The sequence below is a fragment of the Ursus maritimus genome, unplaced genomic scaffold (assembly GCF_017311325.1).
Source record: "Ursus maritimus isolate PB19 unplaced genomic scaffold, ASM1731132v1 scaffold_21, whole genome shotgun sequence".
Lineage (NCBI taxonomy): Eukaryota > Metazoa > Chordata > Mammalia > Carnivora > Ursidae > Ursus > Ursus maritimus.
This window is the reverse complement of record NW_024424564.1, coordinates 8,220,930-8,244,194: the sequence shown is the minus strand read 5'-3', so window position 1 is coordinate 8,244,194 and position 23,265 is coordinate 8,220,930. Positions and strand designations below refer to the sequence as shown.

The following is a 23,265-nucleotide window of genomic DNA, read 5'->3' as shown; positions in this document are numbered from 1 at the left end:
CTCAAGCAGTCCAGATGATTACCACCTGGTGGGTACTTTTGGAGAGAACTCATGTATCGACCAGAGGTTGAATGAAATGCTCTTACTTTAAGGTTACATTGCAACGCTGAGATGTTTTTAATCTAAAGATCATCCCCATTTCCTTGTGCTAAGAAATCTAATCCCAACACATGTTGAGCAGAGGAAAAAAAAATACAAGATGAATACATTAAATGAAAGGCAATACCACAGTATAAATAGAAAGTGATGTAGAGCTCTAGAGGAGAAAGGAATGGCATACCAACAGGAAAATATAATCCAGCATAGCTGCAAAGACACTTAAAAAGGATGAAGCATAAGAATAAATCAGGGAAAAGAGAAAAGGAAAGCCTCCCAGGGCAGAGGATAGCTCGTATAGACTCTGATGCCTTTATCTTTCTCGGGAAATGGCTTTATTCATTTTTAAGAGTTTCCTCCTCTGTCTGTGGGAAAGACAGACCAAAAGAACATGGGCAGTGTAGCAGAGAAGGGAACAATGTTGAAGGGGTAAAATTAGGGAAGCTCTTCAGTGATCACTGGATTTCTGGCCTGAAAGAGCTACAGGATCTGGGTGCTTGTGGGATCAAGGGCACCTGCCTAGAAGCCACGGTCGCTAATGTCAGTACGCAGGAATACCCACTGAGGGAAGCAAAGAGATCTGGGGACTAAAGACCTGGTTTCCTTAAAAAGCCAATGTAAAAAAAGGAAAAACACAAGCCACCTCGAAAATGAGATGTGTCCAAAGCAAAGCCATGAAGGAAACAAAAAAAAAAGAAAGAAAGAAAGAAAACGTTACAAAGTTATCTAGTGCACATTTCATCTGAATTTTATCACCATTTGTAATCAACTTCCAAGGTTTCATAATACCCTTTAACCTTAGTTACTCAACCCACCGAACAAGTCATCTCATTGTTACCCCGGCTGGAAGGAAGAGTGGAGACTCTTTTCATGTTGATAAGAGATAGAAAGAGGAGTCACTCCCAGGAAAGAAAAGCATTGTGAGTAAACTCGTGGAGCCTAATGGTAAAGGGCGGTGATAATTCGGCGCTTGCCTTAACCCTTTCAAAGACTCAGAGAACCAGAAGTCAGAAATACATGTAATTGAGAAAATAAAAGCAATTTTCACCTAAAAAACGAAAACCAGAAAATTTTCGTTACCAAAAAAAAAAAAAAAAAAGAGAGAGAGAGAGAGAGCCCAGAAATTATATCTGATTACTCACCCATTTCCTAGGTCTGCCTCTTGGCCGTTTTTCTCCAGTGGCTTCTGCTTTCTGAAAAATGAAAAAGGAAGTCATATGGTTTCCTACCTGACATTATTTATAAGTGCTGCACCGAGGGACACATTCCAAGTTAGAATGTTCTGGTTTGCGATGAGGTATGGAGATTGCTTTAACAATCCCCTTCCGCATGAAGGCTTATCTTCTTCTCCATGTTGGAGTAGATCCTCTTTTCCGGGTGTTTCATTCCATGATGGACAGAGATATCTATGCATCTCTCACCCTCAAATACTCCCCTGGAATGATCTCCTCTGAAATGCATGAAAATGCTTTTAATAAGGCATTTTGCTTTTATTTCTATCCGTAATAAAAAAACATACTCTCACATATCCGTAATTATATAAAGTAGTATTTTAAGAAAAGTCATGTCTCTTAAATGATTTTCTTTCCATGTCACAACTAAAGTTACAAAAATTAATATTGATATATTGCTTTACAACTTACAAAGCACTTCTACGTACACTGCTAATCAAAAGTTAGTCTAAAGTAAGAATACATAGGCTTTCTAATTCAAAAAAACCAAACATTTTCACACATCTACATAGTTAATTTCCTATTCCTTGCCAAAATCAATCACGTGTCAATCAATTCATTTAAAGCAGAGAGAAAGAGAGAGAGAGAAAAAAAAAGTTCACAGAAATCATCTATGTCTGTCCCTGTGATGGAAAACAGGGGTGCCAAAAATAGTAATTAATAAAAATGTGTATTATTATCAATAAGTCCTCACTCAACACAGACCTGACAGGAATATATTTCTAACCCCCTTGAGAGTTTGTTTTATTGCTTCATACAAGATTTTTCTGGTATCACTGTTGTTTTGCCTTTTGAATCAAATGTTAACGTAATCTATAAGGTAATTTCCCTGTTTATGACTCCTACTCAATCCCCAAATACACCAAAACACACATACACACGCACACACACACACACGACATACATCTTCTATAAAAACATACGTTTATATTTTTCAGAATAGAGAAAAGTTAGTACACACTCTTCTATATGCGAGAATCACCCCAAGGCCATATAAACTCAGTAATACAGGGAACTGAGCCAGCACAACTTGTTTTGCATTGTGCCCGTTACCTAAGTTAGCAGTCAGTGGGTACTTGGAACAGTAATACTAAGATTACCTGTTACAACGGTCTACACTACCAAATGAGACTCACCTCTTTCTCCCTTCAGATCGCCTTATAAAGATAGATGGGGATAGATAAAAGATAGATAGACAGACACAAAATAAGCCACAGGATTCCTCACAAATAATATCTCCCTGACTGGCATTACTATCCATCAGGTCCTAGGAATTAACCCAAATTCTGTATGATTATAATACTGTGAGTTCACATTTATTGAGCACATGTGTTATCTTCATCTTTCGTCTTTACAATGGCCTAATCAGGTAGGTATTACAAGTTCCTTATTCTGCAGATGAACAACTAAGTCTTAGATAGTTGAAGAAGGTCACGCACAAAGGCGTTACATGGCACCCTGGGAGCTGAGGTTTGAGCCCAGTTCCGTTGGCCTCTAAAGACTGGCTTCCTCCCCTCCTAACACTACTACCCCCCTCCCCTTAGCATATGTGCATTCGCTACCATACGGAGATATTTTAGTCAACTAAAATTGTCGCTGACTCAGCTAATTTCCCTGAACAGAAGGAAACCTGGGAGCCTTTTGGAGCTGGGTCTAACTGTCAGGTTTGGGCACCGTGAATCATTTACTGCTTGTGAATGGACTCCACAAAGGACTCATTTATTGTCAGGGGTTACAGACACTGTCTCACCTTTAGTCACAAGGGCATGAATTAAGTTAAATGAAAGCGAGGACACCAGTGAATCACACCCTCTTTCTGAGTGTTGTCTTGGGGAGAGGGAGTTGTCTTAAGAGGAACACAGACTCTACTTTGGAAAGCTTGGATTCAAAACCCTGCTCTGCCATTTTAGCTTTAGGACTTTGGGCAGGTCCTTGAAAACCTTAATTCGGTTTCGTGTGCGAAATGGAGATAATGCCTCCTGGGAGGAGCAAAGTGCCCACCATAAATGAGGTGCTCAGTCAATGCTCTTTCATTCCTAACAAGATGGAACTCTTCAAGGGAAAGTTTTCCTTCAAGTTAGTCCAATCTCAAAGAAGGTTCAGTCAATGCAAATATTCCATTACACTCTTCTGTCGCCTTTGGAATGAAGCTTTTAAGAAACCCTTTGGCTAGTACACAGTGAGTGAGTTAGAGGAGAACAAAATTGCCTAATACAGAAGCGGTGTCTGATTCAATCTTTGGGATCAACTGGGAGATTGCAGTTTACCCAGTGGTAAATTACACAAATATGGAAGACAGAAATCCTTTCTAATGGGCACAGGGATGGTAGGTGGCGTTAAAAGGAGGGGTCTATTGACCTTCAAAAGGAACAGTGCCACACCAGGCTTTCTCGGGGTGGTTGCTACGTTTCAGGGGCCATGATGGGATCCGGGCGTATCTAAAATCTGCTAAAGAGAAGGTTGTGTTCTAAAAGGGTTTCACTGCGTTTCAAAGTCAGAGAAAGCAAATCTCTCCAACAGAGAGAAAACCCTGCAAATAAGAAGACTTTAAAATGAGCATCTCATTGACAAAAAGCCTATTCAAAAATAAAATTCGCACCATTAGCTAAAGGGCAAACTATCACAATTATCACTTGGACTTGTTAAAAGCAAACTCGCTCCTTGGTCTTCAGGCCAGTGTTCCATGTAAACTGAAACCCTCATTGGAGTCTACATCTAGAAGCACATTAGCTGTGCTGTGTGGCGTCCATCCGGGAGGCTTTCATTGTTCTTTAAAACCCACATTATTTAATCATTCTGATCAAACTTCACAAAGGCTGCAAAACAAGTTAGGATTTTAGTTTGTAAACCAGCAGAGACCCAGGGTTTTGACATGGAGGAAAATACTGGCTTTAACTTTTTTCCTGTGTTTAATGCTCTTCAGAATATTATTTTTTCAATAGAAGACAAACAAATCATTTCAGGGGTTTGTTTTGTTTTTAATACATCAACATATACAATGCTGTGGGAGTATATATTTGGTTTCCCTTCACCAGAGTGGAATTTGGGACTCTCCTACAAACCCACGTATAATTGAGATAGTAACTTGTTCTAAGTATTTACAGCTTATGGGGGTGGAGGGGTGGGGGGTGCAGAAAGAGGCTGAGAATTCTGCATTTGTAAAAACTGAAATTTCAAACTATGGCCACACGATTATAGGAATATTTGAAGCCACCACATCATATCTTGTTAAAAGTGTTATTTATTCCTTGCTTTTCATATTTTGCCTTTTTTTTTAAAAAAAAGGTTTAGATTCAGAACTGTATGTTTAATTGTATAATATGCTTAGAAGCAAGTTCATGAGGGTTGGGAAGAATGTTAAGTGGAAAATGTAATTTTTCCTTTCTAAGAAGTCTGGTACTCCAGGCTCTTACATGTACTCCACACTAAAAATAATAATAATAATAATAATAATTGAAAAAGGAAATTCATCTAACAAATGTAACTCTTAAGCTTGGGAACAGTGCTTACATTAGTGGCTGGTGCCTAAGACGTGCCACACACTTATTGAACGAAGAAGGAAGCAAAGAGAGAAACCCTGGTGTTTATATCACGTGTGTCTTATTTCCCTCTTGCCATCAGAATTCTCCAGGTTGGCAGGAACTTGAGACAGCATTTTGTCTAGCCCCTTCATTGAACAAATAAGAAAACTGGATGTGTTCTGATCTCCAAAGACATAGCCCTGTGGGTTTGGGGGGCCAGAAGTCTGGGGGTATCGGCTGCAGTAGGCACCCATTTCCAATCCCTTTATAAGTTTGTAGAGAACTTCTCTCCAAAGGGTTTCTTGAAACCTACCTTCTACCCTGTCTTTCAGGTTACTGGAGATAACAACCTGCAGTGTAGCAAATATTTTACAGCACACAGTAGTGGGAAGGTCATAAGCTTTAGAGTGAGATTTGAATTCAGGCCCAGGTGCCACCATGTTCTAGAGTTGAACATTAGACATGTCACAGTTCACACCTTGCAATCAGTTTTCTCATTTGTGAAATGAAGACCATAATATCTACATCAGAGGATTAAGGAGCTAATACCTATGTAAAGTGCCTGAAAAAGCTCCAGCAAGTGGTAGGTACTCAAATGTAATTTGTTCTCTCCCTCCATATCTTAAAATGTTACCGTTAAGAAGAATACTCCCAATTCTGAGTGATTTTTCTGAGCATTTTCTTACTTAAATAGGACGGCTATTACTTGCTCAGTTTCACCGAAGGTGAGATTAAGCCAATTGCCCACGTTCATAAGTAGTGAAACTGAGACCCAATGTGATTTCAAGGCAATGAAGGGTCTGTTCTTCTGGGAGATATTTCATACAAAATTAAAGAGCCATGGGCAGATTTGGAAGAAAAGAAAGAAAGAAAGAAAGAAAGAAAGAAAGAAAGAAAGAAAGAAAGAAAGAAAGGAAGGAAAGAAAAACTTCTAGGGTGAAAATCAAATGACTCATTAAAAGTAAAATGTTTCTGAGTTTCCTATAAAGACACGGACAATTGCTCAGATTGGAAACCAAGAGAATTATCCACTTCTGACTTCTCGGTCAAATTTAGATGGCTATTAATTTTTGTTCTTTAAGTGCTCTCATCACATTTTATATGTACTGTGATAATGCATGAAAGCCCGAATTCCCTCACCCCAAATCAATCAGTGCCTCTGCACACAGACCCCCCAAAAAGAAAAAGCTAGAAAAATATGTGGGCGTAGTACCTTGTTTTGTTTTCATGTATCTTTACAGACATGTTTTTAAGACTAAGACCTGCAGATTGAAGAGCGTATGGAATGAACTATCCAACGCCTAGAAAGTTACATTTTATTTCTTTCAGTTGTTCTTTTAAATATATGAACAGTGCAAATCAGTGTGCACCGGCATCGAAACCAACTAGTCTCATCGATCAGGAGAAGCACTGAGTGTTTCTCATTTTGCTTTTTTGATAATCCAGCTCTGTCGGGTTCCAGATTTTAAGTGCAACCATTTTTAGTCTTCAAAAGATGTTGCAAATTTGCCATCACTCCATATTTTACAATAGGAAATACAAGTGAATTCCATCAGCCATTGTAGTTCATGCTCGTTTTACCCGAGGAAGCCCTTATTGTCCACTCTCATGTCATTATTTACACCTGCCTATCTTCACCTATACAAACACTAACTTAAAGCCAAGGCCAAAATGGCAGGAAGAGCTATTTACAAAGTTTACGATTCTCCTCCTTTAAACCATCACTCTACCTTTTTTGTGATCAGAAGAATCAATAGCTATGATACAAGAGTTCGCAGGGGTTAACTTCTGAGCAAACTGCCCCCTACATCACCCTGCGGAAAAGACAGCAATTGTACCATTCTTCTCTGAATCAATCAGAAGATGCCATTCAAAACAGTCCAGTGCCTTAAAGCAACAGGGAACAAAGCAATAGCCTAAAATAGAATCACTTTTTAACGTTTTTCTCCTGAGTAGAACAAAAATTCATAACTGGAAGTTTTAGAATCTAGGATATGAAATTCATTGTTCTACCCTTGTGCCAAGCTAAGTGGTTCCAAGGTGAGCTCTGAAAACCACAGAGGGTGAGCTGACAAGACAAGATAGGTTGGAATGGCTTAACGGACATGAAATGCTCTTCAGCCTGCATCTATTCTCAAGAAAAAACTGAAAAACAATTGACTACCAGTCTGGTATGTTCTATCTCCTTAGCAGAATGATTAGTTGGACTTTGAGGTAAAAATGAGCCAGGCTTGTGGGTCAGTCAAAGCAATGAGGAGCTCTGGATGATAAATTCAGAAGAATGACAGCTTCCAGAAAATTAGGACTCTGGGTCCCTTGAAGTAAAGTGACTTCGTGAAAGAATCCAAACGTGTTTGAATTGTCCCTATTGGGATCATAATCTGTGATGAGTCAAAGGCATTACCAGATAGAGTTTACTGATGCATTAAGGCTTGGTCCTCCCTGGCAAAGTGAAGTGGGGAAAAAAAAGGAAAAGAAAAAGATCAACTGCTTAGGTAAATCAGCATAAAATACCAAGAAAATGGAGACAACCCCTGGGTTTTTACTTAATTCCACTGGTCTGGATACATGTGAATACTCAGATAGGGCCCTGAAGCCCAGTGAAAATTACCTGCCCATTCAAACACACAGGAATCGAACAAAATCATAGTAGTCACAGAAACCACAGGCTGGAACTGCATGACACCGTCCAAAGCCCATTCTTCCGTGACTTACCTTATAATGATGCCTTTGGTTACTTTCTTCAGTGGGGCCTATTATATTCTGAAAAAAATCTCGTCTTCACTCAGCATCTACGCTCTAACATTTCTCTGAAATGATGACTAAAACCTATGTTCTCTCATCGTAAAATACCTGTGCTTGGTGTTGCTAATCATTAATGAAAAATCAACGACATTGCTAAGAACGCAATCAGAAAAAGCACAAATCTGCCTTTATAGGGTCCAATCAATACTAGACTTTTTTTGTACAAGCAAATGGAAGATACAGATCAAATGTTTACTCGAACACATTACTTGAAGTGTACATACTTTACCTAGAGGATATTTTCATTCTGCACCTTGCTTTCTAGCTCTGATCAGTCCACCTAAAGTCAAAAGGCAGTTCAAGCAAACCTATGACACTTTGAAGTAGGGCTGTCTCACACCTGAGATCTTTTTATATGCATTTTCCTTCTATTAAAATTTAATTCGATCTCAGAAAAAAGTTTTTGTCCTGAAAGTATCTGAATGAGAATTGGCTTGAGGCTTACAGATGAACTTGACTTGTGACCTTAAACACTGGGGAATGGTTGAGAGCCCCTCCAGTATTCTCTCATGATTACAAAGCCACAGCAAAAACCCTAAACACCCAGGAGATAATATCTTTCTCTTCTCTAAACAGGCAAAACGCAAAAATACAAATTATTTCCATCCAACACAAACACGAGAGGGAAACAAAACAAAACAAAAAGGAAATTGAGAGACAACTGGTCACAGGTATATCTTACAAGGTCATAAATTACAAGGTCAAGACACACACACACACACACACACACACCAATAAATTATTTATTCAGGAAAACATTAAATTCTGATTTCTTTTATTAAGATGGCAATATGAAGCTGATTCAGGGACAAATTTTGAGCACTCAGATTGGACTTCTCAGGAATGACTAGAATTGCTACATAATGGTCATCCATGGGAATCTGTCATAATGGAACAGAAGCAGTTTGAAGAATCATTACCTTCTCTTCCAAAAGTTCCAAGAAGAACAAATTGTGTTTTTATAAATGTTTGTTTTATATATTACACAAATCAATTTTATATTGAATATGGCCTGAAATTAAAGTGATTGCTAATTTAGTAGTTGTCCACTCGGTCCTGCAACATTCAGTGTGCATTGTCAAGTTTCACATTGCTAATTTTCCAACAAGCAGTTTTGTTTTCAAATGCCCCAAGGCCAGTTACTGAGTCCAAACACAAACTTTGTAAGTAAAGAAACTCCAAGCAGCAAGAAATTTTAAACACACAACATCATCAGGATCCCAGTGTACGTTGCATCTCTTCTAATTTGAGAGATCTGTTCTCCTATATACTTACCAGTTTTGTTTTATATTTTTCCTTGGTGAATCTCAGTTTGCACAAGAATACCCAATTTATTAATCATAGGAGACTTCTCATATCTACTCTGGTCAGTCTAGCAGGGTATGTTTATCTTACATGTTATGAACAATATAACTTTTTCTAAAAAAGATTGCTTCTCAAAATCCTAATGAACATGTTTTGTCAGAGCACAATATATGTTTGATAAACAAATTTATGTTTGATAATCATGTTTACATAGGGTAGTAGCAAACTCAACAAATACTGATTTGAAAGTGAGAATACCTTCAGTTTACACACGCCATGAACAATTCATCAATGTCATTCATTATTTTGCAAAGTATTATCTTCTCCAAATGAAGCGTAATTTATAAAACTGAAGAAATGTAACAGTCGTGTTACGGGCAAATATATTTACTCATTTTTATAAGAAGGGACTTTTATACCAGAATTGTGTGAAATAATGTTGCCTGGATGAATGGAAGATTTCAGGGGAAGATTTCTGTGGGGAAGAAGAAAATCTACTTCTGTTTTAGAAGCTGTAATAATGTATACATATACATGAAGAATTATCAGAAGGATGAGTAGCCTAGTAGGATCATTTGTAAATGCCTATTACTAAAACAGCTAGAAGTAAACCAAACCTTACTTGGGAGGAGACCAGCTTTTTTGTTATTTTGCTTTAGGTAGTAAATTAGACACAAGTCTCAGCTTTCCTTGTGTCAATAAAGATTTTGTTAGTCAGTGGTAAACTTTTCAAAATGAGGAGAAGGTGATGGAAGTAACTCCTTACTCATTCGAAAAAATGTAATCCAGTGAAATGTGAAAGATAAGATTCATTTTCCTTTTTTTGCCTTAAATTTTAAATCAATTATTTATGATGAGATATACGGATTTCTTCCTGGGAGATGTTGTAATGATGCATTTTTTCAGAGCAATTACATCAGAGTTTCAATGTTTGTTAGCTACCTACCAAGATATTCCTTTGCCATTTCATTAGAGTAGAATTAAGTTAGGTACATCCCACACTTATGGAAATTTAAAGACTCCTTTGTTAAATTAGCCCCTTTCAGCTTATTTCATAAGCCAGGTAAAAATGTAACAAATCGGGAATATTCATATCAGATATATCAGATTATAGACTGTCAGTTCTAAATGATCAGGTAATTTAGAGCCTGCTTCAAAGATCATTGATTAAATGTGGGTCCCGGTTGAATCTGCACTCTGTGAAGCAGTGATATGTAAATGCATTAGAAATCTGCTCCTTCACTTCAGCTCTGTTCAACATGATTAAAATAAAACAGACAAGAACTCATAGTTACTCCCTAAACAACTTTATATGTATCACTGGTTGCTATGGAAGTTTACAACACTGAACATTATCACATCTAACATGGTTAGTGCCCACAGTCACAGAGAAAGCCACACAAAACATCAGTCCCCAAAGATGATCTTAGAGTCCTTTTTAACAAATACTGTACGTGATGTGCTCAAAGCTACTAAAAGGTACACCAAAACTTACTTCTGAATTTTGAGCCTTCGTTTTCAACTCATATACAACCCTACAAATCAAATGCAGGAACTTTTTTTTTTTTTTGCTTTATAAAGCTTTTTTAAAAAGTGAGTTTTATATTCACCTTCACTTCTCTGTACATGCATTGACCCTGAGATATTTCCTCTTTGCTAGCTCAAATACAACCAACATGAAGTTACTTTAAACCGCAATTTAAAATTTATAAATAAAAACACTGGAACTAATACTTGAATGGGTTCTACCCTGCCCCAAAATATACAATAAATGAATCAAATCCATGTTTAAAAAACTTCTCATTGTCCCATTTAGAACACTGCTGTATCACCTGATGGGAAGGCATTTTGAGAGATTATGATATATTGTATTGCAGGTTTATTGTACACAAACAGCATACTTTATCATCACGTTAAAATCTGTAAAATTCATGAAACTTCTTTTCCAGTATCCCATAATTGGATTTACTTCTAATTATCATTTGGCAAAGTACTTAAACTTATAGAACGATTTGGTTTTGCAATAATCATGTAAATAAACACAAAGTAAATCAGTCTTTATTATTTTTTGAAGGAAATTGCAAACATCGCCATCAAGCAAATCCTAGAGTTTTGATTTATTTTTAACTCTTTCACAACTGGTGCAGATCTTAATCGTGTCTTTCTCCACTCCCCCTCCTCACCCTCCCAGCCCGGGTTTTGAGTTTCATATTATTCGGTGATTGTTTATTTAAGAACAGTACTGGAAGCATCTTCATAAACTTTCTACGCTAAGCAATTATGCTTAGAAATCTTACTTTGCTTAGAAATAGTAAAGGTAGGAAATGCGTCTTGGGTTACCCAGTTGGGACAAATCCTTAGGTTTGGAGCTAGAACGGGAAAATTACAGGGAAGTTCCTGTGGTCATGGAGAAAGTTGGGGGGACTTAACTTGAGAAATCTCACCTTTTGAGCTGCTTTGGAGGGACTCTTGTTTTTGCTGCCTTTGGGTCTTCCCCTGGGTCTCTTAGGAGAGGGCTCACCGGTTGGCTCCTAAGTGTGGGGGGGAAAAAATGCTGTTGTGGAAGAATGTCTGAAAGAAATTGACCCTGACTCTATAGTTAGAGTTTCTGCATGTGCTGCTCAAAAGAACTGTTGGAACACATTCAGTAGGAGCATAAATGCAATGATGATGATACTGAGTTTACAAGAAGAGGAAATAACTATACTTTTAATCCAAGGGTTCAAAAAGGAAATTCTATTTTGCATATGAAAAGTAGATTCTGGTTCAACTCTAAAAAGGTAACAAAGGCTGACAAGGTTGTATGTTCTAGAAAGAAAGTTACACAGTTTTAAGGTGTAAAATTTGAATGGTTATGCATTTGGCAACTTATAAATACTTTACAGGAATGCTACTACCCACTGTACTAGCATTTCAAACAACAGAAATATGAAGCTAACATCATAAATATTTCAACAATCTTCTCTGTTAAAAAGACGGTTTTTAATCATCTCTGTATATCTGCATTGTAGGTCAATTATGACTCAATCAACACATTGAGTGAAGTATTGGAGCAATTATCCAAGATCTTCAACTCAAAATAACTCCATTCCCCCTAAAATTTCCAAATAATTATGGTAAATCTGTTGTGGGAGGTTTTGCTTGAATTATCTAGATAATTGCTTCAGTTCTCCACTTCCTTTTGGAGTTGGAGGCAGGGTCTCTAGCCTAAATTTTAATGTCTTTTGATAAAAATCAACATTTTCTCCAAAACTTGCTTTTGAGAAAACTTTTTTTCTCAAAAGCAGGGGGGAGACTGCAGAAAACTGAAAGAGGGGAAAAAATGAGGGAGAACGGAAGTGTCTGGGAAGGAGAAATTGAAACTATCAATAGGTTTAGCAAAACTTTAAATGCTTCCTATGCCAAGTAGTAAATACTCAAGTGGTTAAGAGAATGCGATGATTAATATTCCAGATCCTAAATATTTATCCAGTGAATCATCAATTTACATTTCATTCAGATTCGGTGATTAAATGAGACTAATTAGCTTAAAACGCATGGAAGTCTTCAATGAAAATTCGCATCCTCTTTAGAGAACCTGGGGAAGGTTCCCTGAAAGCTTCTGCAGGACCACTAGCGCCAGTGGGCACATCCGGAGCAAACACACCGGAGACACGGTTTTCTTTCTTTGTGAACTCTGCCTTAACTCCAAGGTAAAACCTCCAATCACCTCCAGATCCCATTGCAATTTCTTTTGGATTCATTTTTGGAGGTGGGGGGCAATTCGAGTTAGAGAGAGTTGGGTGGCGGGTGGGAAACCAGAACGGGGGGGAAGGGCAGAGACTTCCTGGGAGGTGTAAAACAGGATCCGAACGCGGTTTAAAGTGTCGCTTGGGCAGAGCGGGAAAACTCGGGGGCCTCTAGATTGGCTTGTTTCCTTTGATGATTTCAAAAAGGTACAACCCTTTCAGCTTTTCTACAACGCTCTGGCAAGCAAACATTGTTCGATTTTCCCCCACCTTGCTCTCGGGCAGCTTTGGGACTCCAGGATTGTTTTCTAATCGGCCTATTTGCCGTGGAGGAAGCGCTTTAAGGCTAAGGAAAGCAGGAGAAGTTTTAAAGCCCGCGGAAGCGGAGTTTAAATGTTCTCAATAGACATGTCCCGCTCCAGCCCTGCCCGCCGAGGCTTGGAAATTGCAGCGAACAAAACCCCCCGCCCTGGGCGCTGCGCGCAGCTCCGCAAGCGCCTGCTGCACGCTTAATTGGTTGCATCCGCAGACAAAACCCTCCACTCCGCGGGGTCCCGGGCGCCCCTCGATCGTCCCCTCCCAATCCCCAGCCACTCGCCCTGGAGAAGTGCTTTCAATGTCTACAGCTCGGAGATGCGGGATCCAGGGGCGAAAGGGGCACCGGGCGCCTGGCGAGGAAGTGACCTAGCTACCGTGCACACGCTCGGACACCACTTTCCACCGCGCCCTTGGCCAAACGAGTTAATCCCGTCCCGTGAGGACCCAGGCTTCCCTGTAGCCCCTTTCCTGGGACACCTCTGCGGCGGCGGCAGGCAGAGCGGCCGCCGCGCCGCATTTAAAGAGCTCTAAGAGGACCGGGCGGGCCCACGAGTTCTTTGTCGGGAGGGAGCGAGTCTCGGGCCACCGAGAACTTGGGGAGGGCGCCAAGGGGGCGGCTGCGGCGCGCCAGTCCCGGCCCGCGAGCAGCCCCGGTTGGCGGGAGAAACAGCCTCCGGCCCCCAGGACTTCTGCCCCTCCAACCCCGACCCGCCGGAGCACCCCTGCGCCCCTGCACCTCCCCCCCCCGCACCTCCTTCCCCCCCCGCCCCCCGGCAATTGTAAAGCTGCCCGGAAAGTGCCGGGCGAGCCCTGGGTTGTCGGACCCCGGCCGCTTCGTCGCGAGGAGACATCGCGCCACTCGGGGCCGTGCACAATAGCGAAAGTCCGAGGACGCGCTTCGCCCGACCCCACCTCCCGCCGCCTGCCGCCGTGCCTCATCTCCCCGCCCCGAGGAGCGCGGGCGCCCCGGGGCTTAGCCGCGCACTCGCGCCGAGGACTCCGCAGCCCGCCCCCACGGCCGGCCGGCAGCGCGCCGCGGCCGCCGCCACTGGACTCCCGCGCTCGGGTCGCCGCGCGTCGCGGGCCCCTCGCGGAGGGAGCGGAGGTGGGCTGGCGCCCCCACCCCGCCCGCGTACTGACTTGCTGCTGCTTCCTGGGTCGGCCGCGTCCTCTCTTCTGAGGCGCCGGGGCGGCAGGTTGTCCCTGGGCTGAAGTGGACGGCTGCCCGGCGCCTTCACCGCGTGCGCTCATCCTGCCTCCCGCCGCCGCCGTCGCCGCTACCGCTGCCGCCGCCGCTGCTACCGCCGCCGCAGCCGCTTCGCCTCCGCCGCCCCAAATGTGCCCAGCACCTTTCGGGAGATCGGGCGATAGGGCTGGGGAATGAGGCAGGGTGGGCGAGAGCTGGCGTGCTGCGAGGGCTGCTGCTGCTCAGGCTGCCGCCGCTGCCACCATCAACACCGGACGTCCAGCGGCTGCCAAAAAGAGAGAAGAGGGGAGGAGGAGGAGGAGAAGGAGGCGCTGCTGGTGGCGGCGGCAGCGGTGGGTGGGTGCCGGAGGTGGAGGTGGCGGTGGAGGTGGAGGTAGCGAGAGGAGGAGAAAAGCGAAGGAAAGCGAAAAGAGGGTTTGAAGTTGGGAGGCTCCCCTCTCGGTTTGGGATCAGGAGTTGCGGTCACCGGTAGCACTTCGGAAGCGGCTTGGAAATGGAAGAGACTTGGAGTGGATTGTGTCCCTTGAAATGTTAGGCGGGGAAAGAATTCCTCCTCCTCTTCCCCCCCGCTCCGCGCTCGCAGAGCAAGAAAGAGAAAGAGAGAGAAAACAAATAGCGCCTTGGGCAGTCGGAAAGCAAAAGGAGGATGGGGAGATTCTGCCGGGATCGAGTCGGGCACTGAGCGCAGGCAAAGGACGGAGCAGTGGGTGGCACCGCGCCTCCTCGGGTGGCGGGAGCAGGCGGCAGCGGCACCGGAGAGTCGGAGGGGGACGGGCTGCTCGCTCCTGCGTCCTGCACCAAGCGCGCGCTGCCCGGGCTGGAAGTTTTCTGAGTTCCTGCCCCAGGATTCAAGTGGGAAGAGTGTGTGTGTGCTTGGGGAGGGGGCGGCGGGGTTGGGGGGGGGAGTGCCCACCTCTAATCGTGGGCGGATAAAGGGGAGGGGGCTGCGCAGGAGGAAAAGTATGAGGAGGAGGGAGGCCAGGCGGACCGCCGAGCCAAGGCGCCTGGCCGCGGGCCAGAGGCAGCGTTCGAAATACAACTGCCTCGGCGGCGGCGGCGGCGGCGCCCGGGTGCCACCCGAAGCCCCGCTCACGTGCTCCCGCCCGGCGGCGGGGTTAAAGGGACAGGCCGGGGATCCCGGGACGGCTCGCCGCCGGCCTCGTCCCGCCTGCCGCCCGAGGTCGCCCCTGGGCGGTTGTCCTAGTAAGGCACGGGAATGTGACCGCCCCAGAGCCGCGTTTAGGGGCTTGGCCTTTACCTGCACCTCCTCGACGCGGAGCCAGCACTCTGCAGGAAGCGTCTAGCTGCTCGCGCGGCAGAGTTCTAGTTCCTTGTGAGTGGGAAGGAACTGAGTAGGAGTAGGAACGGGCCCCCGGCAGCCTTGCTTTGCCTGGGAATACCCTCATCACAGCTTGCACGAGCCGAAGCGCGCGCGCACACACACATGCACTCAGATCCACACAGGCACATACATACATAAGCACACACGTAAACACACACACATGCATGCACATTCGCGGACACACGCACACGTGCAAACAATGTGCACACATGCACACGGAGCGCGCCAGCCTCTTCTTTGAGCTTTTTTTCTCTGGGAAAGACTAGAGGCGAAGCAAAGTCTCCCCCACCTCGGAGCTGGCGCTACGCACCCGTGTTCCAACGCAGGGCAGAAGGGCTGCCCCCCTGGGGAAACCCCACAGCTTCCTTAACACAAAATTGCGCCAACTGTCCAACTCTCTCTGTAATTTACCCTGGTTTAACCTTTTCCCTAGGAACTCCCTTTCTGCCAAGTCCTAATTTTATTGCTTGGGCTGTTTCTGAGTTATGTGAAAACTGTAATGACCACAGTCCGTTTTAAAAAGGTGGAGTACATTTAAAAATGTACCTCTTTTCATCCTTGAATAACAAAAAACTCCGAAAAAATTAGGTTCAGATTTTCACACATCACGCCCAAAATTATTTTGGACCAATTCCAAAATAAAAACTTTCACCCGAGGAAAAAAAAAATTTCTTCCCCAAAATACAGACCACCGTGGAATAAAAACGCCTACTTTACAGCCCTAAGCAGGGAGTTAGGCACAGCCAGGTTCCGCCGTGCCTGTGGAGGAGGCGCGTGTAAATGTCTGCTTCGGCGCGGCGGCGCTGATTGGTCCGCGTTGCCATTTTAAATCCATTTCCAGCTGCCCTTTGCAGAGCTGGGACACTTAGCTGCACGTTGAGTGCCCTGCAGAAACCCGGGGTTTCTCCTGGGTCTGGGAACGCTTAGCTGTGATGGAGACGGAGAGCCTCCTTCCCTCCGGATGGAGCCCAGCAGTTGACTGGGGAGGGAGGGGTCTAACAGGAACCAAAGGTTTTCTGCCGGGACTTGGCTGAAAGATGGTATCTTCATCAAAGGGACTGAAATTTCATGTACTAACGATTGCAGTGACATTTCCTAACTGCCAAGTTTGCACATTTTTTAATGTGATCACATTCGCACTGTGGTGTGCACATTTTACTTACACATACAAAATGGGCTTCTAGATTTGTTTGCTTGCTTTTGCAAGGACTAGAGATAAAATTCTGAGGATGAATGTAGGAGAAGTGATCGAGGATTTCAGCCCGCCAGTTTTATACTGGGTACATTGTATCGTCGGATATTTCTTTCATAGGCACAGAGGCTGGCAAGAAGGGGATTCCAAAATTTGATTTTTGCATTAATCCTTGACTCTAAGAAAAGCACAAAAAAATTGGGGGTGGGAGAATGTCTGGCCACTCGTAGTCAGCCCACCGTGACTTTGCTGTCAGATTATTTGACCCCTTTGGAATTTATAGCAAGGATATAAAACAAATATTGCATCAAATTTTATCTAAATCAGTTTTATATATTTAATTTTTTCAGGTTTTTATTTTCTGTTAGGAGAGACATTAAAATCTGTTTTCAACTTTGAAAGTACTTGAGACTTTAAAAAATGGTGTCATATTCTGTTTATTAAGTTAAATGGTTTTATTTTAAAGAATGGATTTTTTTTTACATCCACATTTGAAGATTCCCCCCCCCCCCAGTTTAAGTTGTTCAATTGTTTACATCCCCTTCTTTATTTCACCATATTTTACCCATCTGTTCAAGGTTAAACTCGTATTTCTAATTTGAAACCTTCCAGGTGGTTTCTGTCCCCATGAAACTATTTCTTTTCTTTTGCATCTACTATCAAACTGAACAATTAGCACCTTGGTTGTATATGTTAACAAGGTTTCTAATTATCTGTGATACATGATTTAGAGTTTGGATCAGGTCAGCTCATTAGTGGGTAGTAAAATCAATTCAGTGGACCCACCACATCATTTTAAAAAAAGAATACAATTGATAATATCACAGGTAAAAGTTCTGTTTTAGTTATACAGTACCTGCAGGTAAAAGTTGTATACAGAAGCTTTTCTCCCGACCTCTTTAATATTTCAGAAATTGGTATTTATCTCAGAGTTCAGGGTCTCTTGGCACTGTCTAATCACATCTTAGCCCGTATCTTTTCTATTTTAGTGATACGTGTAATACCGATGGCACCATAGATCAGTGAAGGGTATGTAGCAAAGTCTCTTTCTTACTGAGGGTTGCAGTGTTACGGGTTTAAATGTCACTGACGTAGACACTTAGGAGAGCTGGATTCCTTTAGAACTCCACTAAACCAGCTCTGCGGTCTTTAGTAAATCATTTCGCCTCTCTGTAGCTCAGTGTCCTCATTTCTAAAATGAAAGGTCAATATAATCTCTGAGGGTTCTTTCAGTTTTAACAGATTTTAAAACATGTATGATAGCTTGTTCTCTAATTGTGTTTTGTTTATATGTAAATGATATGTAGATTCTATGGAGACAAGTAGTATTTCTAACACTTCTTTTTAGCACCAGTCATGTGTAGGTAGCGTTCAGTTCATAATAGACTTCTGGTACTTTCTAATTTATTGCTATGACAAAGTTACTCTGAATAAGTTACTATTTTATAAATGTATCACAGGATGAGACAAGCGTTACATGTATTAAAATATCTTATTAATCCTTCTGATGAAAAGAAGATTCATCTGTGATGAAGAGATTGAGGTTCTCACACTGCACTGTATCACATTATATTTATACTTTAATATAGCCATAAATTAAGGAATAATTTAAGGGTGTTCTCAGATTAGAACAGATTGAATTAATCATAGATGTATTCTATGTGTAATTAAACAGACTTATTATAACCAGACATTTTGAAAGTCAATCTATTTGGGGGTCATAGAAAACAATGTAACTAATATTTAGTGAACAGAATGCAGAGTATACACACATATATACATATGTACGTATAGCATATAGAAGTTCAGTGTAGTGCGACGTAAACACGTATTTCTAAAAAATACTTCGGCTGTTTTGGTATGGACTCATTTGTACTGTTTAAACTCACAATTTAGAGATTGTGTCTTTTAAAGTATGCTTAGTGTTTCATGAAATGTAGCAAAAATAATCTCTAAGACTTTCCCTACATTATCACCAAGAAAGAACACATGCTGCCAAGTTAACACTTTGTTGGTGGGGTGGGAGGTAGGGAGGTGGACAGGCTTTCTAGTCCCAAAGACGGAGGATCACCAAACAAAATGAACATCTACTCATTCAGTCAGTCATTCAACAAACATATATTGAGTTGGTTTTGCACTAATTTCACCCATTGTTCTCTCAGGACTCAGGAAGGTCATCCACGTGGAACTGAAAAAAATGTCTTTTGAAACAGCTGGGTGTTCCTTTAAAAAGTCTTTACCTATTATGTTAAGCCTGTCACTTATCCTTACAAATATTTATTCTCCTTTATCCAATCCATCGTTCATTCAACAAATATTTATTAAGTACCTAATATGTGCTAGGATTCACAGAACAGTCTTTTTGACAAAAGTTATGGAAGCAGAACCGAAGTGGAATAGTTTATTTCCATCTCTCCTCTATCGACATTATACTATCATTCCAAACAATCTTGGTCTAAATATATTATCAAGTAACTTTGGATAGCAGGAAGAATATGGCCTTTTAAATCAGATTTAGGCATAGAAGGTGTGGCCTGCAGAATGTTAAAATTGACCCCTAAGACTTCCTTCGCCCCTGGTGTGCACGCTGTCATAATCTGTGATGGATTTTACTTCTATGATAAGGTGATGTTCCATGGTACAGTTTACCTTAAGATAAAGAAATTATCCAGGTGAGCCTGACCTAATCATATGGGTGCTTTTGAAGCACAGCGTTATCTCAAGCTGATTTTAGGAGAGGAAGTTTGAGATTTGGGGCTCAAGAAGGATTTGACTCTCCACTGTTGGTTCGAACAGGGAGACGGCATATGGCAAGGAATGTGGGCAGCCTCTAGGAGCTGAGGGCAGCCCCAGGCGACCAGCCAGCAAGGAAACAGGAACCTCTGTAGTAGCACCACGAGGAACTGAATTCTGCCACAGACAATGAGCTTGGGAGTCGGATCTTCCGAACAGCCTCCTGATGAGAACTCAGCTAGGCCAACACCTTGATTTCAGCCTTGTGATGCCCTCCGCAGAGAACATAGTCATAGGCAGACCTGACGTCTGCCCACAAAACTGTAACCTCATAAATGGGTAGTTTGATGGTATTTAAAGTCATTTTCAGTCTGCGCAACAATAGAGAACTTGATATAAGAGGGATCTGTTCAGATAAACTTCCCCTCCTTTTCCTAATCCCATGGACACTTCCAAAACACAATTACTCATATAGCTTGTCTGGAAATGTCCCGAGTGGTTGTACCACACCTACCAAGACCCCTGCTGTGTCTCTTTGGGCTTACAGTGAAGCAATGGCCAGCATGGAAACACATCATCTTGCATTGCTTTCCATCCTTCTCCCTCTCTCTCTCTCTCCTTCTTCTCCCTCTCTTTCTCTCCGTCTTCCTCCCTTCCTCTTTTTTCTCATTCTCCTCTTTCTCTGTCTCAGTACCTTAGGATTCCTAAAGCCATCATACCAGAGGGACATGGGGAGAAGTTACATATTTAGATACTTCCAGGTCCCCCCAACCCCTGCCTTGAAACCACCTCAGACTGAGGTAAAAGAGATCAGAGAGGAGAGATCCCTGCTGAATCCTGCCCCAATTGCTGATTTATGAATAAAATAAATATTGGTTTTGTTCTTAAGCCATAATTTTTGGGTGGTTTGTTACATAACAATAGAAACTGGCCCATCTTTTTTTCCCTAAAACTAGTATCTTTTTATTTACCTCATCCCAATTAATCATCTTAAACAAGTGATTTGCTTAGCTGGAAATCACTCTTACCGGGGAATCACTCTAACTCCTCTTTCTCTTTCCACTTCAGTGATCACCAAGTCCCTCCAGTTCTGCCTTCTAAATATTTCTTGAATCTATCAACTCTCGACCGCCAGCATCACTACCTTAGTTAGAGCTCTCTCCAGTTTTCATTTGGATAACTCCAATGTCTTTCTCTCTGGTCTCTTAGCCTTCGGTCTTACATTGAAAAAAAAAAATCTCTACAATTCTTCTAGAAGAATCTACTTTTTTTTAATCAGGTATCCTCTTTTCTTATCACAAATGCAACAGTCCTTCTAGACTTAAATTTTTAAAGAATGATTGATTGATTGATTTTATTTTAGAGGGGGTGGAGTGGCAGAAGGAGAGAATCTTCAAGCAGACTCCCCAATGAGCATGGACCCCCCCCCCCGACATGGGGCTAGAATCACAGGACCCATGAGATCATGACCAGACCCAAAACCAAGAGTTGGATGAATGTTTAACCAACTGAGCCACCCAGACACCCCTTTCTAGATTTTAAATGAACTAACATAGGTTCATGCTGCATATTTTGTTCCATAGCCTATTTTTATGCAAATAATATATCATGAATATTTTATGTCGATGAATGTTCTTGTATATATATATATATGTATATGAATAAAATAGAACACCTGGAATTAAGTAAGCATTTGATAAAAATTTTTATGACATCTTTGTGAAAAAAATGAAGAAATATGGATTGGATATTATGCATCCTTTTGTGCTGATGTCAACTTCAAAGATAGTCTCTTTATCAGCATCCTGGCAAAATTTTCAAATGTTCAGAAATCCTAAAGGTAGAAAGGAGAGCTAACTATTGATGCCCACATTAAGATTCAAAAAGATCTCAACAAGCTCTAAGCAATACACCCAACTGTAAAACTGCATTTCACCATCTCCCCTCTAGATTAGAGTGGTCAATGAAATACAAACACAAATCCTTGGGATGAACTTCTGGAAAAACCCTTTAAATGGGACTGACTCAACTGAGAGGCCCCTCCATTTGCATGTGGCTCTCCAACTGTTCCAGGACCATTTATTGAAAAGACTGTTTCTGCTCCATTGTATTTCCTTTCTCCTTTGGCAAAGGTCATTGACTATATTTGTTTGGGTCTATTTCTGAGTCCTCTACGCAGTTCCACTAATCTATTTGTCTATCCTTTTGTGACTAACACACCGTCTTGATGACTGTAGCATAATGCAAAGCTTGAAGTTGAGTAGTGTCAGTTGTACTTCTTCAAAATTGAGTTGGCCGTTCTGGTTCTTTTGCCTATCCATATAAACTTGAAAATCAGCTTATTGATATCCACAGGTATTTGCTGGGATTTTGATAGGGATTATGCTGAATCTGCAGGTTAAAGTAGGAAGAACTGACATCTCGACTATATTGAGTCTTATTCATGCACATGGACTATCTCTCCATTTACTTAGTTCTTCTTTGATACCTTCCATCAGAGTTTTGTAGTTTTTCTTATGTAGAACTTGTACACATTTTATTAGATTTATACCTAAGAATTTCATTTTGGGGGGTGCTGATGTGAACGCTAAAGTGGGCTTAATTTCAAATTCCATTTGTTCATTACTAGTACATAAGAAAACTATTGACTTCTATATATTAACTTTGTATCTACCACCTTGTTGTAATCACTTATTACTTATAGGAATTTTTTGGTTAAATGTTTGCAAATTTCTTTGTGAACAAAAATAGTTTTATTATTTCCTTCCCAACCTGCATACTTTTTATCTCCTTTTCTTGTCTTATTGCACTAGCAAGTCATCAATTACAGGTCAGGTTTCCCTACCCCGGTACTGGGTCTGCAGTAGTTTCTGCTCTGGGAGTTGTGATTCTCTGTATTCATCTGTCTCTTCAATTTTGAGGTGGTGACTTACCCTGTAATCCCATTTCTCTTATGCATCTAAGAACTGTTTTTTCAGTTTATTCAGCTTTTTACTTGGTAGAACAGAGTGGTAATTTATAAACTCCTTACATGCTAGACTGGAAGCCAAAAGTCCCCACAGCTGGTTCTTAAATACCCAGAATAAAGAAGGTAATAATATCACTGTACTTTGCCCTTGTCAATGTACATCGGGAAAATTATTTTCAGTTCTAGGTATCATGTTTTAAGAGGGATTTTGACAAAAAACAAAACAAAACAACCCATGTGATCCAAGTGGGTTTTCCAAAATATGTCATATGAAGATAATTTGAAGGAAATGGTTTTTAGCCCAAAGAGAGACTTGTGACAGTATGATCATCATCTTAAAGAAATACTATTTTGATGAAGTAAATTCAGACATATCCTTTATTGCTTCAAACAGAAGAATGATGGGTAGTCATATTTCAGCCAGATATAAGATAAAACTTTCTAAACTTAGGGTCATTTGAAACTTAGGGTCATTAAATAAAACTATTTAATCTTATTGCATAGTAAGTGAATTCCCAGTTAGTAGAAATGTTTAGGCAGGGGCGCCTGGGTGGCACAGTCGTTAAGCATCTGCCTTCGGCTCAGGGTGTGATCCCGGCGTTATGGGATCGAGCCCCACATCAGGCTCCTCAGCTATGAGCCTGCTTCTTCCTCTCCCACTCCCCCTGCTTGTGTTCCCTCTCTCGCTGGCTGTCTCTATCTCTGTCAAATAAATAAATAAAATCTTAAAAAAAAAAAAAAAGAAATGTTTAGGCAGAGACTTAGTGACCAAAAAGAGGGACACTGTGGGAAAAGTCTGGAGCAGAAGGACAAATTAG

General features: G+C 41.7%; 1 protein-coding gene across 1 annotated transcript; it reads right to left on the bottom strand.

Annotated features, from left to right (window-relative positions):
* Nucleotides 1–149: 149 nt before the first annotated feature.
* On the bottom strand, nucleotides 150–14,567 carry HMGA2 (high mobility group AT-hook 2). The gene is made up of 3 exons (XM_040637229.1): nucleotides 14,146–14,567; nucleotides 11,404–11,490; nucleotides 150–1,289 (listed from the first exon to the last, which is right to left on the bottom strand). The coding sequence occupies exons 1-3, from the start codon at nucleotides 14,254–14,256 to the stop codon at nucleotides 1,221–1,223; spliced, it is 267 nt and encodes an 88-aa protein (XP_040493163.1). The 5' UTR covers nucleotides 14,257–14,567; the 3' UTR covers nucleotides 150–1,220.
* Nucleotides 14,568–23,265: the final 8,698 nt, after the last annotated feature.

Bases quoted from the DNA above. Each gene is read 5' to 3' on its own strand.
- HMGA2 (XM_040637229.1), bottom strand. From the start codon at position 14,256: ATGAGCGCACGCGGTGAAGGCGCCGGGCAGCCGTCCACTTCAGCCCAG. The intron at 11,491-14,145 runs GTCAGTACGCGG...CCCCACACTTAG, and splicing joins GACCCAGGAAGCAGCAGCAA to GAGCCAACCGGTGAGCCCTC. The intron at 1,290-11,403 runs GTGAGATTTCTC...TTCATTTTTCAG, and splicing joins CCTCCAAAGCAGCTCAAAAG to AAAGCAGAAGCCACTGGAGA.